The 15,779-nt window shown below is 37.8% G+C and overlaps 1 protein-coding gene across 1 annotated transcript in view; it reads right to left on the bottom strand.

Moving 5' to 3' along the window:
- Positions 1–15,779, bottom strand: part of CARS1 (cysteinyl-tRNA synthetase 1) — a 163,495-nt gene that overhangs the window by 75,864 nt on the left and 71,852 nt on the right. Inside the window, 2 exon segments of the mRNA XM_053720430.1 lie at positions 2,216–2,313; positions 4,462–4,565. Coding sequence (XP_053576405.1) covers positions 2,216–2,313; positions 4,462–4,565 — 202 coding nt within the window.

The following is a 15,779-nucleotide window of genomic DNA, read 5'->3' as shown; positions in this document are numbered from 1 at the left end:
TAGCCCCATCAATTCTGGGGATCTTTTCCCAAAACTCTATAGATTTTGCTGGTAAAGGATACAATTTTTTAAACCTTGAAGAAGGAATAAAAGAAGTACCTGGCTTATTCCATTCCTTTAGAAATCATATCAGAAATAGCCTCAGCAATAGGAAAAACCCCTGGAGAAACCACAGGAGGTTTAAAAACAGCATTTAAACGTTCATTAGACTGAACGTCAAGAGGACTGGTTACCTCAATATCCAAAGTAATTAACACTTCTTTTAATAAAGAACGCATATACTCAATTTTAAATAAATAAGTAGATTTGTTAGTGTCAATCTCTGAGGAAGGATCTTCTGAATCGGATAGATCCTCATCAGAAGAGGATAAATTATTATGTTTGTTGGTCATTTGAAATTTTATCAACTAAATGAGAAGTTTTAAAAGACCTTTTACATTTATTTGAAGGTGGAAATGCAGACAAAGCCTTCAGAATAGAATCAGAAACAAATTCTTTAAAATTTACAGGTATATCATGCACATTAGAACTGCAACTGGCAATGTACTATTACTAATGGATACACTATCTGGATACACTATCTGCATGTAAAAGTTTATCATGATAACTATTACAAATGACATTCGGCGAGATAATTTCTACAATTTTACAACAAATGCACTTAGCTTTGGTTGAACCGATGTCACGCAGCAATGTTCCAGTAGAAGCTTCTGAGGCAGGATCATGTTGAGACATCTTACAAAATGTAAGATAAAAAACAACATATAAAGCAAAATTATCTATTTCCTTATATGACAGTTTCAGGAATGGGAAAAAATGCAAATAGCATAGCCCTCTGATAGAAAAAAGCAAGCAAACATTAATGGGGTATTGAAATAATAAAGAAGTTTGGCGCCAAGTATGACGCACAACGTAACTAAACTTTTTTGGCGCCAAAAAAATAACCGGAAATGACACACTCGCGTCACTAATGACGCAACAGTGTGAAAGGTCTCGGCGTCAAGTATGACGCCGGAAGTGACGAACTTGCATCATAGACGTACTTTTCCGCGCCAAAAAAATTTTCGCGCCAAGAATGACGCAATAAAGTTTAACATTTTTCGCACTTCCGCCCGCAATTTGTAAGAAGTAGTCAATTGAAAAAAAGACTAAACCCCAGGTAAGAAATAAATTTCATATTTAAAAGATGTTTATATTCCCCAAATATGAAACTGACAGTCTGCAGAAGGAAATACATGAACCTGACTCATGGCAAATATAAGTACAATACATATATTTAGAACTTTATATAAATGCATAAAGTGCCAAACCATAGCTGAGGTGTCTTAAGAAATAAAAAACATACTTACCAAAAGACACCCATACACATATAGCAGATAGCCAAACCAGTACTAAAACAGTTATTAGTAGAGGTAATGGTAAATTGAGAGTATATCGTCGATCTGAAAAGGGAGGTAGGAGATGAATCTATACGACCGATAACAGAGAAACTATGAAATAGACCCCCGTTAGGGAAATCATCGTATTCAATAAGTGATACTCCCTTCGCGTCCCTCTGACATTCGCTGTACTCTGAGAGGAATCGGGCTTCAACAATGCTGAGAAGCGCATATCAACGTAGAAATCTTAGCACAAACTTACTTCACCACCTCCATAGGAGGCAAAGTTTGTAAAACTGAATTGTGGGTGAGGTGAGGGGTGTATTTATAGGCATTTTGAGGTTTGGGAAACTTTGCCCCTCCTGGTAGGATTGTATATCCCATATGTCACTAGCTCATGGACTCTTGCCAATTACATGAAAGAAATGTTTAATTTGGAGATGAATCAGGAACTAGCTGATTGTGTGCATCTTGGTCCTGGGACTCTAGTAATCATTGGTTGATAGGGACAACTCCCACAGAAAGTTGGTTTATTAAAGTGAATGTAAATTTTGATGATAAAGTGCCCCAAAACCAGGCACTTTATCATCAAAATTTACATTCACTTTAAGTGCTGGTATTTTTTTTTTTAAAAGACAAATCTCTGTTATACATTTTGAAACATTGTCTTTTAGGTGAAACAGAAAACAGTTCTATAACGTTCCTTTAAAGAGAAACATATGTTATGTAATTACTATTTACACAAGAATGTCCCTTTAACGTCTAAACGCACCAGGTGTCTTGTAGCACAGCTCTGTCATTTGCAGCATTAGGGTAACCGGCTAATAATGACTCACCAGTTGTTCAGTTCTATCTCTTGGGCTTCCCACTTTACAAACTGTCCTGTGATATCAGTAGGAGCTCTAAGGATATCCTTCACATTCAAAAAGAATTCCTAAAATTAAGCAAAACTTGCATCAACAACAATAACCAACACATTTCTATATTTTTGACAACTTAAAGGGATAGTATAGTCCAAATTAAACTTTCATGATTCAGATACGGCATGTAATTTTAAACAACTTTCCAATTTACGTTTATCACCAATTTTGCTTTGTTCTTTTGGTATTCTTAGATGAAAGCTAAACCTAGGAGGTTTATATGCTAAATTCTTAGACCTTGAAGGCTGCCTCTAATCTGAATTCATTTTGACAGTTTTTCACCAATAAAGGGCATTAGTTCATATGTTTCATATAGATAATATTGAGCACACGCATGTGAAGTTACCTAGGAGTAGGCACTGATTGGCTTAAATGCAAGTCTGTGGAAAAAAACTGAAATAAGGGGTCAGTTTGCAGAGGCTTTGATACAAGGTAATCACAGAGGTAAAAAGTGTATTAATATAACTGTGTTGGTTATGCAAAACCGGGGAATGGGTAACTAAGGGATTATCTATCTTTTTAAACAACAAAAATTCTGGTTTTGACTGTCCCTTTAAGGTCACTGGAATAAAGTGGAGATATGATTAGCAGTTTCTCTCCATTGAGAAATCTTATGAACTCCTGTTATTATATGACATCTATTAAAGGTTATAAAGTTTGCAATAAGAACATTTACATTTGCTCACTTATACCTATGTGTTTAATCCTGCAAAGAAATCAGCTACAGTGCAGCAATTTACTGAGGAGAACATGACCAGTGATCGGTAGATACTTGCATATGCTGTCCCTGATTGACTCAGGAGCCATATTCAGCTCAAAACCAGTAGAGTATTCCAGCTACGGAGCAAAGTTTTATTGTGGCTTAGTTTCCATTGCTGATGTAAACTGTGTAAACTACTGGGTAACAACAGGTATCTATATTAAAGTCTATAGAAATGCTTTATGTTACCACCAGTTTACAACAGCAATAGAAACTAGGCCTATGTGTATAACCTGAAGGCAGGAAACACACAGTTATAGGCAAGCAATAATAATGCATTGAACATTTTTATTAAATATGTATGTACTTTTAATTATGGCCTCATCTAAACATTAGGGAACGAATCCTGCAGAATTACATATCAACTAGAGACGTTTCTTGCATTTGAGAAAACACACTCATTGAGAGAAGCTTCCCCCCTTACTGAATATTTGTAAATAATAACTGTGCAAACCTAGATTTAAACAATATACTACGTGCAGTTGGACTTCATAAACCACATTTATTAATTTCATATCATCAGAAACAGAACAAAGCTTCTTAATAAATCTGAAGGAAAGGAGATTTGATCTCTAGCAATGAAAACATTTTTTCACTGTAAAAGCAATCAAATTGTGAAACTCATTACCTAAGTAGGTAGTAAATACCAATACCTTAGATTCATTAAAAAATGGTTTAGATACATTTCTGGCTAGAAAAATAATAATTGTATTAAATGTCTCACCTTTTTAATGAGATGGAGCTTTTATTGTAATTATATTAAGATTTGTATAGGTTGAACTCAATGGACTTCTGTCTTTTTTCAACCTCATCTACTATGTTAAATCTGACCTTTAAATGTTATTATCTACCATTGCCCTACCAGATAACAGCAAGGAACCCATATATGAAAAATGTAATGCACATATTCTAAGTACACCTAACAATTCTGCTACAGTTAATATACAAAGAGGGATAGTATTATTCAGTTCATGTATTTAACCAGCCAGCATGGAACTCGACAAGGATGGGCGAGGAGGACAAATGTAACCGTGGCTTGGGCATGTGTCTATAGAGTGCAATCCTCGGCAGAAGCAATAAAACAGCCACTAATTTGTCCCTTTAAAAGTTACAGGGGAACATGACCTCTCATTAGAACACAAAAGGGTCTCCACTTAATCATTAGGCCCAGCACACCAAACCAGTTCCCCATGGTGATAACTTGTGTCAGCTTCCAATGGCTCTAACACTTTATAATTTCATACTAAACATGAAGCTATTTGTATTAACTCTTAATACACATAAGTTGTTTTCCCTTCAGATAGGCTGTCCTTCATAACACAGTTTTGCTTTCTATTTCATATTGTCTCTATACATAAAACAAAATAAATATACAAAAATCTATAGTCAAAAACATACGTACACTCATGAATTTCTCATACTGGACAGCCGACTCCATGGTATTGCTGGAATAGTCCAGTGTGTCCTTCCATGAGTGCATTAGGAAAGCCAGGCGGAGCTGCCGAGCTGTTTAAGAAGGAAAAAACACAATTTATGCTTACCTGATAAATGTCTTTCTTTCTGGACATGGAGAGTCCACAATGTCATTCCAATTACTAGTGAGATATTCAACTCCTGGCCAGCAGGAGGAGGCAAAGAGCACCCCAGCAAAGCTGTTAAAGGGACAGTCAAGGCCAAAAAAAACTTTTATTTTTCAAATAGGACATGTAATTTTAAACAACTTTCCAATTTACTTTTATCAAAAATTTTGCTTTGTTCTCTTGGTATTCTAGTTGAGAGCAAACCTAGGAAGGCTCATATGATAATTTCTAAGCCCTTGAAGGCCGCCTCTAATCACATGTTTTTGTATTTGCTTTTCACAACAGGGGAGAGTAGTTCAGGTAAACCATATAGATAACATTGTAATCATGCCCGTGGGTTGTGGCAGACACTGCACTAATTGGCTAAACTGCAAGTCAATAGATAATAAGTAAAAGTCATGTGATTAGGGGCGGTCAGAAGGTGCTTAGATACAAAATAGTCACAGCAGTAAAAAGTGTATTAATATAACAGTGTTCGTTATGCAAAACTGGGGAATGGGTAATAAAGGGATTATCTATCTTTTTAAACAACAAAAATTCTGGTGTTGACTGTCCCTTTAAGTGTAACTTCCCTTACCCATAATCCCCAGTCATTCAGCCGAAGGAAAATGGAAAAAGAAGAAACACAAGGGTGAAAAGGTGCCTGAGGTTTACTAAAAAAAACTGCTGAATTATAATTAAAAAGAGGGCGGTGTCGTGGACTCTCCATGTCCGGAAAGAAAGAAATGAGCCGTAAGTCACTCAGGAAGCTGCTGTCCAGCAGTCTCATAAGCCAAACAAATCAAACTTCTCAACCAGAGAGACAGAGTAGTAGAAGTGGCCTTCTGACCCTTACGCTTTCCAGAGAAAACAACTAACAGGACAGAAGATTGCCGAAAATCTTTAGTAGCTTGTAAGTAACAATTTTAGATCCTGCACAACATCCAAGTTATGCAAAAGACGTTCCTTTTGAGAAGAAGGATTAGGACAAAAATAAGGAACAACAATTTCCTGATTAATGTTTCGATCCGACACCACCTTAGGGAGAAACCCTGAATTTAGTACGAAGTACCACCTTACCAGCATGAAAAATAAGGTAAAGGGAAATCACACTGCAGAGCAGAAAGCTTGGACACTCTGCGAGTGGAAGAAATGACAACAAGAAACAAAACCTTCCAGGATAACAATTTTATATCAACAACATGCATCGGCTCAAACGGACCCTTCTGTAAAACTTTAAGAACTAAATTAAGGTTCCACGGGAGAGCAACAGGTTTAAACACAGGCCTGATTCTAACCAGGGCCTGTATAAAGGCTTGAACATCTGGTAAGTCTGCCAGACGTTTGTGCAAAAGGATAGATAAAGCAGAAATCTGACCCTTTAGGGTATTGTCGGATAAACCTTTCTCCAGGCCATCCTGAAGAAAAGACAAAATACGGGGAATCCTCACTCGGCTCCAGGAAAACCCCTTAGAATCATACCAATAAAGATATTTACGCCATATCTTATGGTAAATCTTACGAGTAACAGGTTTCCTTCAGAAAAAAACACGTCTAGACAGAATTAGGCGTTCAATCTTTAAGCAGTCAGCTTCAGAGAATTTAGGTTTGGATGGAGGAAAGGACCCTGAAGTAGAAGGTCCTTCCTATGAGGTAACCTCCAAGGGAGGTAGAGATGAAATCCTTATGATCCACAAACCAGATCCTGCAAGGCCATGCAGGAGCTATTAGAATCACAAGACAGATGTTCCTGTAACACCCACCACGAGAGAGAGTCTCTTGTTAGAGGGTCCAGAATTATCCTCTGTGATAAATCCAAATGGTCTTTGTTCCATTGATGAAGCATACAAAGTTGCAGCAGACGTAGATAAAACCGAGCAAAAGGTACGATGTCCATGGATGCCACCATCAGACCAATCACTTCCATGCATTGAGCGACAGACTGGAGAGAAAGACAGGAAGAAAAAAAAATTCTGACCTTCGTCAGGAAAATCTTCATTGACAGGGAATCTATTATAATCCCTAGAAAGCACACCTTGGTAGATGGAGCTAGAGAACTCTTTTCCAAATTCACCTTCCATCCGTGGTAATGTAGAAAAGTCAACAGCATCTCTGTATGAGATTGGTCTAGTTGAAAAGATGACGCCTGTACTAAGATCTCGTCTAGGCACCACAGCAATTCCCTGGGATCTGATCACTGCCAATAGCACCCCCAGAACCTTTGTGAATATTTTGGGAGCCGTGACCAGGCCAAATGAAGGTGCAACAAATTAGAAATGCGTGTCCAGAAAGGCAAACCTCAGATACTGATGGTGTTCCCTGTGAATGGGAACATGAAGGTATGTGCCCTTTAGGTCTATGGTCATCATAAACTGAAGTTCCTGTACCAAAGGAAGAATGGAACAAATAGTTTCCATCTTGAAGGACGGAGCCTTGAGGAATTTGTTGAGACACTTGAGGTCTAGAATGGGCCGAAAAGTTCCCTCCTTTTTGGGAATCACAAATAGTTTTGAATAGAATCATAGACCCTGTCTCTTAGGGGGACTGGAACAATAACCCCCAGGGAGTATAGGTCCTTTACACAGCTTAAGAAGGCCTTCTTTTTTATCTGGTTTGAGGATAGTCTTGACAGAAGAAATCTGCCCCTTGGAGGGCAAGACTTGAATTCCATTCTGTAGCCCTGGGATACTATGTCCACCGCCCAAGGATCTGGGATATCGCTTATGCAGGCTTGACAAAAAAGACAAACCTGCCCCCCACTGGAATCGGAGGCGGAAACTTCAAGCTGATTTAGAGTCAGCAGAAGGCTTTTTGTTCTGTTTTCCCTTGTTCAGGGCTGGATAGATTTCCAAGTGGATCTGGATTGGTTAGGTGTGGAAGAGGAAGATAAGGACTTTTGTCCCTTAAAGTTACGAAAGGAAAGTAAATTAGAAGTCTGGCAACCTCTTAGGTCTATTCTTCTTGTCCTGAGGTAGGAATGATCCCTTTCCACCCGTAATCTCTGAAATTATCTCCGCCAGACCAGGTCCGAACAGTGTCTTTCCCTTATAAGGTAAAGCCAAAAGCTTGGCCTTAGAAGAGACGTCGACCAACCATGATTTTTTTTTTTTTAATATTTTTATTGAGGTTGTGATAAATCATCATAACAAGGGTACAAGGAATTGTCAAGTAAAAAACAGAACAGTAATTAGACAATGAAACAATGCCTCACTTTAAACAACATAGTAATAACTTTCAAGCTGTGAATATACATTGAGAAACAATCATGAAGATAAACAGACAGGTGTCAATGTTCAGATAAGGCATGTATAAATGAAACCTCTTTTTCTGTGTTATGTAATATCATATGCAAATTTTGGGGGACCAACCAAGATTTTAACCACAGAGCTCTGCTTGCTAGTACAGTGAAACTAGACATCTTAGCTCCCAGTCAAATTATCTGCATGTTGGCAGCGCAGATAAAGGTATTGGCCAATTTGAGAGCCTTGATCCTATCTTGAATCTCAACTACCGTAGTATCCTCAGTAATAAGGTCCGACAAGGCATCACACCAATAGGATGCAGCACCCGCAACCGTGGCAATACTCGCTGCAGGTTGCCACTGTAATCCTTGATGGATGTACATCTTTTTTAAGTAAGCTTCTAGAGTTTTACATTTAAACTTTGATGAAATAAAACCAAGACATTATAAAACCTTCCTGTACGGTAGGGTATACAACAACAAAAGTATATTTGGAAGGTGAGATGGGAGAGGAGAGAAGAGTGGAAAGAAGAAGGAAATGGAGGAAAAGTACAGAGAAAGAGGGAATAGAGGATACTGCACAAATCCAGCCAAGTTGTCTGACTTCATAGTTAAAGGCATTAGTTGACGACCCGCCTTGTTGTTTATGTATACAACCAGTATGTCCTGATTATGTCGCTATGTTTTTGTTAACTCCTTGTTTATTCTAATAAAGTGCGGTAAGACACTCATATTTTAAATTGATCCATTTTGTCGCTTCAAAAGCGGGGTATTTAAGTTTTGAGATATTGTTCCCAAAGTGTGGTCATTTCAACGTATATTTCCATTGTAGCATATTTGATATAATAATATTGTAAGCTTCTAGCTTCTTATCCATTGGATCCTTAAAAGAGCAACTATCCTCTATAGGAATAGTAGTTCTCTTGGAAAGAGTAGAAATAGCTCCTTCAACTTTAGGAACCGTACGCCATGAGTCGCGAATAGAGTCAGCAACAGGAAACATCTTCTTAAAAACAGGGGAGGGGGAAAAGGGAACCCCTGGTTTATCCTATTCCTGAGCAATAATTTCATACATCTTCCTTGGGACAGGAAAAACCTCCTCAGAAGATGGAGAAACATAAACTCTATCCAATTTAGAAGACTTTGTGGGGTTGACAGCAACCGAAGGCTCAGAGTCATCTAAAGTAGCTAGAACCTCCTTCAGTAGTAACCAGAGACGTTCAAGCTTAAATCTAAAATTAACCTCTTCAGATTCTGAAGATTTATCTGCTAGAGTGTCAGAGTCTGAGATCTCACCTTCAGAAGCTACTGGAGTATTATCCTCGTCAGACATCTGAGAAAGATTGGCTAATGCAGTCCTAGAGTCAGAAGCCTTAGTATCAGGCACATATTTAAATTTCAGAAGAGAGTAAATTGTCTTTAAATTTGAAAGTCTTTGCTAAGCAGGAGGAACAAAACGGCAATGGTAAGACAATCTGAGCCTCTAAACATAGTAGACATTTATCCACAGACATAGACTGTTCTAATTCTGGGTCCATGATAACAGAATAAACTCCAAGCAAATAAAAAATATAAGGTTATTAAAAATAAAAAACATTTATACTTTGACAAAAAAATAGAGGCCCCTCCTTTACCTAAACATCCTCTTTGGACTACTATATTATTGCTATAATTATTAGCCGGATGGCTATATTACTTTGCATTGAGCTCATATATTGTATGTCTTTTGTATTGGTATTCTGTAGTTTGAGACCCTAGCGCGTCCACACAGTCTTCTGTTGGTCTTTTATATGTGTTATTCTTGTATGTATGCTCGTTTTGGGATACTGTAGGTGGAGGTCTGATCTCCCACTTGCTTCCAATCAACTCGATCTGTTTTGTAATAAAGCACAGATTTTATCTAGAGTGCAGCCTTTGTCCTTCTTTGAAAAGTTATTCTCATGGCACTTGTTCTTTCTATTTGACACTGTTGCATTTACACTTTGAGCTGTATAACAGAGTCAAAAAATAAAATTAAGTCAGAAACACGGTCTAAAAGTTTCCTTCGTAATATTTCCTAACCTCCTACCGGACAGATTGAATCCCCACTAGTAGTTGGGAGCGATACTCTCCAGAAGCAGAAGAATCAACCTCTTCAAGACCTGTGAGTCGACACAAACCCGCTAGGCAGATTGCTTCATAAGCTTTGTTCCGATTAACCTAGAAGTACAAAGAGTCACGTGAGCGGGTCTGAAATAACTGTGCCACCAAACAAAGCGCGCAAAAAATAAGAAAACCGCTATGAGGAACGGCTGAAGAAGCAGATATCTCAAAAGTCCTCTGAACTCCTCGGTTATCCTGTAAACCGTAAGGAGATGTCTACCAACTGTTGTCTTTTTTAAAAAACTACAGTCAAAGTTGATAGCCTGCATTAAATAAAGGAAGTCCCTTTCCTCTGAACCCCTAGCCCAGTCTCTCTTCTCATACTGTGTCCCACATAAACACTGCTGTTTTAGCCTTCATTATTTCACATAAAAAGTGCAAAACACATCTGTCCACAATATAAATTCTTAAGTTGAAAGGATTACTATGTCCCCAAAGGATCCACTTGAGGATAAACATCTTAAGTGTGCTGGTCCTCAAGTACCTAGAAGGCAAAGGCACTTACCTTACATCCTGCAGGACAGATTATGCTCCTTAGGTGTGGCAGGTACTTTACTCTCTGTCATGGACCTGTAGGAAAATAAAGAACAGAGTAACCAACTCTGGCTTATTTCAAAGGGGAAGAAAAGTGTTAAAATAAAAGCAAGGACTATCTTGTCGCCTTTTAACTGCTTAAAAGCCACCACTACTCTTACTGAAGAGATTGACGTGGACACAGCTAAAACCCCAATCCTTGCTGGCAGGGAAAAGTACCCATAAAAGGATAAAAATCTTCAGACACCAATTTTGCACAACCTCCATTGACAGAGGCAAAGGGAATAAGTGGGGATTATGGGTAAGGGAAGTTACACTTAACAGCTTTGCTGGGGTGCTCTTTGCCCCCTCCTGCTGGCCAGGAGTTGAATATCCCACTAGTAATTGAAATGAAATCGTGGACTCTCCACGTCATAGGAAAGAAATAAAGCCAGTAGTGATGATAAATTTGATGGAGACTAAGGATATTATGACACGGCACTAAGTGTACAGAACTGACATTTTATAAAACAATACAGGGTTAGGAGTAAACAGAATTTGTTAATGAAAAAGAAAATACAATCCTTTAGCATACAGTAGATGAAAAATATCTTGGGCAGACAAAAGTCAGCAATTAAATATAAAATGTATAAACACAGAGTAAAAAATAAAGCTCAGGGGCAGAGCCACCCGCCGAAGAGGTCAGACGTGTTTGAGAGGAGCTCCAGACTTATAGATCAAAAAATTGGAATTAACTTACTATTTCAAGCCTTAATTTCTACTAAAAACGCCTAAGACCTTGCATACTCCCATAAGAATGTAAGGTAGAGAGAAGTATTATGTAGAGGATGTACGCAAAGCTTTACCTTTTCAACTATGCCATGTGGTAAGCTCTGACATTTTGCCTACCAAACCTTCTCACATTGACACTCATTAAATAAGGATTCTGACGAACCGGGTCACTAGGTTGGACCAGCCACTATTAAGAGTGGAAGTGGACTTATCTACGTGTTATTTGCTTCATGCACGTGCGGTGCAGTACTAATATAGAGACTTTGGAGGCCTGGGAACAACATGCTCAACTGCTTATTGACGGGCACTTTCAGACCCTTAAGATGAGCCTTACCTCACTTTTCTCCTCCTTGCTACAGCCACCACTACAAGCCACGGATATCTTGGCTCATGAGCAGTGGTGATGGCGTCATATCTGCACATACACACGGCAGGAGAAACAAGAAACTTTTCCAGGCGGTCCGTCTCTACACTCTCCATACATTGATCGTGAGAAGACATTGATTTCCGGCTGTCCCCTATTAGAGGGTCCGGTGGTGGACGAACTACTACACTCTAAATAACGTCCATTCCATATTGTCACAGCATATGGCAAACCCTGCGGCATCCAATACATCCCTTTATACAGAATTGACCAGTTTAGTGCTAACATGGGACTTAAGATGTGGAGAGTAGGTGTGGGGTAAGACAACACTTTTTCAACGTACCTACAATTTCTCAAAAACTACCTCTTGAGAGCTACTATGATGCTATCTCGTTAACAGGAACTTTATATGATGACTTTGCGGCCTGAAGTTTTAGAGTTTAAAACTGTTCATGGGATCTAATGCTTAAGACAACTATGGGCCTCCTCTTAAAACAGGACTTAATGCACTCTGGAACGGTCAAAAATGGTGACACTGTTATTAGTTTAATGCCATATATTTCAATATACCCTGTTGACTTTGACTTTTGACCCTTTTTTTTTTTTTTTTTAAAGGGGGTTCATGTCTTGGCTATTTGGTTTTATTGGGAGGACTATATATTTCTATTTTTATATCTTCAGTCTATAGCTGCACCTACATTTATGCTCGTTTGTTATAGTGCTTAGGATTTCTATGCACTAGTTTAATCAGAATCTCATGTATCTATTTGAATGATTACTTGATTTTAATTGAGTCAGCAGCCATTACATTATATTTCTGATAGATATATTATTTCCTTGCATGCATTCCTAAATGTTGTGTATACCATATATGTTCTGTCAGAATATTATCACAAGCACACTCTGCTACGAAGAAGGGTAGTCATTCCCAATGTTTTAGCTCCTACTTAGTATTTAGTGCATTTTGTTTACTGTGCAATATTTAGTGTTATCACTTAGTGATTATCCTTGTTAATAATGGCTTTAGAGTAATCTCTTATACAATTTAAATTTATCTCTTATTAATGCCATATAATGAGCTGAGGGATACAGTTACCCACTTAAATTAGGCTTACTTTATACATACAGGCCCCTTTAAGCAACAATTCCAGTTAAACTTGGTGGTGTTATGTCACATTTATATTGCTAGTTTTGAGATACCATTGAACTCCTGTTATATTTATGCCATAGTTACTTAATACTTGGGCGTCTGGTTCCATTTTTTCCTTTTTTTTCTTCACCCCCCACTTGTATACAGTACTCTGGGTGTGTACTTAAATCCCAGAGCCTAACGCACGGTTTCCCTTAATAAGCATCGCTTTTCATATGTTTTTCTATTCTCTAACAACCTGTCGCAGTGCCTTTGGATGGCATGTTAATATTTTAGTAGAGTTGGGAAGGCAATTCGAGAACAGGAACTATATTATCCAGATTTATTACAGCTCTTACAAAGGGATTCTAGATAGTTGAAAATGGGAATTGTCTATTTTGCTTGGTTGCAGGTCTTTATTTCCTTTTTACTTTACTTATATAAAGATTACACATATTTTCATGCATTTACCCCGATAATTCTTATATCGATATACATACTGTTTGGTTTGAAGTTAGTGTGTGTCTTTGTGCGCTATATACCTTTTTAAGCATCTCTTGACTAACAGAGCTCATCCATGTATACTGGCCAATAATGTTATAATGCATATGCTGAACTCTTTGCAAAATTTGTACTTGTACTTTTCAACAACCTCACATTTTTATACTTCTACTTCAACTAAGATCTTTATATCACATATGTGAGTTTCGTGTTATATAATCTCAAAGCAATGTGTTATTTTTTTTCATTTTCATTCTTTATTGAAAATATGAGGTTCTTTTTTTGAATACTTAAACTTTTTGATTTGATTGTAAATTTATTTTGACGCATTTGATATGATCTTTTCTTTTTGTACCAGCATGTCGTCTGAAATATTGTTTGTCTGTTATTCAATATTAAACCTCAATAAAAACTGAATTTAAAATAAAAAAAAAAAATAAAGCTCTGGGGTAAATGATCCACTATGAAACACTTTAAAAAAATATGTATTTATGTTGTTTCAAAACTACTTAAAGGGGCATTAAACCCCCAAAAAACTTTCATGATTCAGATAGATAATACCATTTTTAAAAAGTTTCCAATTTACTTCTATTATCAAATGTATTTCATTCTTATGTTATTCTTTGTTGAAGAGATACCTAGGTAGGTAGCGTGCACATGCCTGAAGCACAACATGACAGGAAATAGTGCTGCCATCTAGTGCCCCTGCTAATGTATAACATTGTTGCAAAACTGCTGCTTACATTTCTGATTTTTAACAAAGGATAACAAGAAAACAAAGAAAATTTGATAATAGAAGTAAATTAGAAAGATGTTTAAAATGTTATGTTCTATCTAAACCATGAAAGAAAAATGTTGGGTTTTATGTCCCTTTAAATCTGTTTAAAAAAAAATCTGAGAAAAAGAGAGGGTATACCAGCTCTTTCCATCTCTGGACATAACTAGAAGGAAGGGGCAGGGTCAAAGGGTGTACCCTTTATGGAAGGTAACAAGGGGAGTGGTCAATGCTATTTATGCCCCTTTGGGAGGGGAGGGCCAAAATAACAAATAATATAAACCACTATTCAGGTTTGCAAAGCTACCACGTGTGCGCCTGGTCCATACAAGCTGCTGCAAACCCTGCTGTTGGATAAGTCAGGCTGGAGGACCACAACAGTCTACATATAAATTAGAATCCAGAGGATTCCTAATGTGACCCCCAATCTTGAGCCCTCAAACAATTATAAACCACAAGCCAACCAGACTGGGATCTGCATTAATCAGAGTACAGCTGAGCTGCAGGAAACTCCTTATAGAGTATCTGTTTTCCATCAGACACATATGGTCAGACTGGGGGACCCACTGGGATAAATCTTTCTAGCTGTGGTACCGAAGCAAAGGCCTTGTTTTACACTGAGCAAAATGACTCTGTTTTATAGAATAACAGTATATACTGGACAGCACTACTAAAGATCAGGCCACCCCCTCAACTTAGAATATATCATCCATATTACAGACCACAAAGATACTCTTAGATATGATCTTTGTTGAAGGATATGTCAGAAATTTGGTTAAAAAACCCCACTGAGCCGAGACTACAAAGAATCACACACTCACAATGGACATTTGGTTCCATAGTAAGTATTAAAGTATGAAACATAATATGCCTGATAATAATATGCAGATGTATTTTTTTTATTATATGACTGAAGATATAAGTGTAAAGTTCTTGTAACAAGCTTGCAGTAGGTAAAGCCCTATTAAAGAGAGTTACTACACAACATTTCTCCTTTTATCTGTCAGTGATAATAAAATGCTACAAAAACATAATTTATGCTTACCTGATAAATTTATTTCTCTTGTGGTGTATCCAGTCCACGGATCATCCATTACTTGTGGGATATTCTCATTCCCAACAGGAAGTTGCAAGAGGATCACCCACAGCAGAGCTGTCTATATAGCTCCTCCCCTAACTGCCACCTCCAGTCATTCGACCGAAGACAACCAAGAGAAAGGAGAAACCATAGGGTGCAGTGGTGACTGTAGTTTAAAGTTAAAAAATACCTGCCTTAAAATGACAGGGAGGGCCGTGGACTGGATACACCACAAGAGAAATAAATTTATCAGGTAAGCATAAATTATGTTTTCTCTTGTAAGGTGTATCCAGTCCACGGATCATTCATTAGTTGTGGGATACCAATACCAAAGCTAAAGTACACGGATGAAGGGAGGGACAAGGCAGGTACTTAAACGGAAGGTACCACTGCCTGTAAAATTTTTCTCCCAAAAATAGCCTCCGAAGAAGCAAAAGTATCGAATTTATAGAATTTTGAAAAAGTATGAAGCGAAGACCAAGTCGCCGCCTTGCAAATCTGTTCAACAGAAGCCTCATTTTTAAAGGCCCAAGTGGAAGCCACAGCTCTAGTAGAATGAGCTGTAATCCTTTCAGGAGGCTGCTGGCCAGCAGTCTCATAAGCTAAGCGTATTATACTTCTTAGCC

This window comes from Bombina bombina, chromosome 7 (assembly GCF_027579735.1).
Source record: "Bombina bombina isolate aBomBom1 chromosome 7, aBomBom1.pri, whole genome shotgun sequence".
NCBI lineage: Eukaryota > Metazoa > Chordata > Amphibia > Anura > Bombinatoridae > Bombina > Bombina bombina.
The sequence above is the reverse complement of the archived record's forward strand: the minus strand, read 5'-3'. Positions and strand labels throughout refer to the sequence as shown.